At 37.2% G+C, this 2,085-nt stretch overlaps 1 protein-coding gene across 1 annotated transcript; it reads left to right on the top strand.

Moving 5' to 3' along the window:
* Positions 1-248: 248 nt before the first annotated feature.
* On the top strand, positions 249-1,340 carry LOC140172481 (melatonin receptor type 1B-B-like). Its single transcript, XM_072195628.1, has one exon. It carries the CDS (start codon positions 249-251, stop codon positions 1,338-1,340), a length of 1,092 nt encoding a protein of 363 aa, XP_072051729.1.
* The last annotated feature ends 745 nt before the right edge of the window (positions 1,341-2,085 follow it).

The raw sequence follows: 2,085 nt of genomic DNA on the forward strand, positions 1-2,085 counted from the left end.
GTACAACTGGTGACTGTTTGCGCGAGGACACTACTGAGGTGCGGCGCTCATATGTCTTAAAACGTGTATCGTTGTCTCAACGCCCTTATTAGCTGAAGGTCTTTGGCTTTCTTGACCATCTCAATTGAAACTCACTGGCCATTGGTGGTTTAGTACATACTAGTATACGGAATTGGTCGTTTGTTTGGTGAAAACAAGTCCGTTTGCTCCGTTTGTAAAAGCTTGTAAACAAATAACAACTGAAAGATATGTCAGCAGCTACTTACGTGACTGATGTTTCCACAACCGGCTTATCGGTGAATGAAACATGGGATTTTAGCGAATATAATGTTACCTCTCATCCGACAATGCCACCATCAACTTCGATATATATACCATACGCTGTTGTCATGGCTGTTATGTCTTGTGTTGGCGTAACCGGTAATCTTTTCATCATAGGAGCAGTTATAGTGAACAACAAATTGCATAAATTACCTAACATCTTCATTATAAATCTAGCCATTGCTGATTTATTAGTTACAAGTTTGGTACAACCATTTGCCATTGTTGGAGTTCTTAACAAAGAGTTCTTATTCCAGCGTCCAGGGTTATGTGAAATGCTTGGTTCTGTTGTCCTTACATGTTGCGGTTGCTCCATTTGGACGATTATGGGAATCGCTATGAATCGATACATCTTTATATGTCATTTCAAACGATACCGTGATATATACAACCGACGTACTGCGCCATTTATACTTGCGTATTTGTGGCTTATGGGTTTTGTTATTGATGCTCCAAATTATTTTGGTTGGGCAGGCCATGGATACGACACCAAGGGACAAGTTTGTTCCTACCTATATTACAAGAGTTATACCTACACTCTCTATGTCATTTTCTTGGGAGCGGTTTTCCCTATGATCGTTGTACCATATTGTTATCTCCGAATTTACCTTCTAGTAAGGAAATCAAGCAAAAATTTAAAGCAGAACTCTGATGTTATTATATTCAATCGGCGTAATAAGGACAGAAAAACTTTAAGAGTTGTTTTCACGATCTGGGCAGCATTCATGATTATGTGGTTACCTTTTACCATATATGGTACGTTTGATTTCCATGGTAACTGGCCTCGTGGACCTCTGATGTTTGCCAATTTATTTGGTTTCTCCAACAGCTCCATTAATTCCATTATTTACGGGGTCATGAATAAAGACTTCCGTGAAGGTTACACCAAAGTACTCAAGAAGATCCTCTTTTGCCCCAGACTGACAGTTCATGTTGGAAACGTATCAAATATGTCAAGTGCAAGCGCTAGTAACTCACTCAGAAATCAACGTATCGAATTAAGCGTAATTTCAGGTTAATGAAAAGATGCCAGCTACAGAGCTGAGTAGGGCGTATATTTGTGCTTACTTAAGGCTAAAAAAATATGTTTGGTTGCCCTTAACTGACCGACCCAAAAAATTTGAAATCTTGTGTCGTTTTTTTTATATATAAACTTTTTTAGAAAGAAACCTTAAATTTGGACAGAATCAAGGACTTTCATATTTGTTATTCACTCATTTTATTTATTAAATGCATATTTGATTGATTTCCATTTAAATCCAGTCCAAAAACACATAATTTTTTTACCATCAAATGATCAAGCATTTGTCAATACTAGCCTTTTCAAAATGGAGGAAAAATCGAAGAAGAGTCCATGAAAAAAAAAGGATCGACCTACCGACTCTCCATATTTTTGTCTCGGAAGGGCAACCAAACAATTATTTTGGACCTAATATGGGACGCTTACATGTATACCATTATGGAATATAACTCAAGTGAACTGGAGGAAACTCAGGAATGGCTCGGAAAGTTGGCAAAATAACTTACGAACCCATTTGTTACTTGTGTTCAAGAACTTTCTGTACTTTTAAGAACTGTGACCTTTATGCATCCGTTCACTCACCTGATTCTTCACACAGTTTCAGTTCAACAGAAATTGTAAATGCTTATTGAAACATGAAATTAAGATGAATAAATCGAATATAATATATCAGGCATGGATTTAAACTCTCATTCTCAAACAGCGAAAAGCAGGTTTTTACTGTCTTTACTGTTTGCTGTGAC

This window comes from Amphiura filiformis, chromosome 16 (genome assembly GCF_039555335.1).
Source record: "Amphiura filiformis chromosome 16, Afil_fr2py, whole genome shotgun sequence".
In the NCBI taxonomy this organism is placed as follows: Eukaryota; Metazoa; Echinodermata; class Ophiuroidea; order Amphilepidida; family Amphiuridae; genus Amphiura; species Amphiura filiformis.

What these genes read in the sequence shown, in the direction of transcription:
- LOC140172481 (XM_072195628.1), top strand. Translation starts at nt 249, where the DNA reads ATGTCAGCAGCTACTTACGTGACTGATGTTTCCACAACCGGCTTATCG.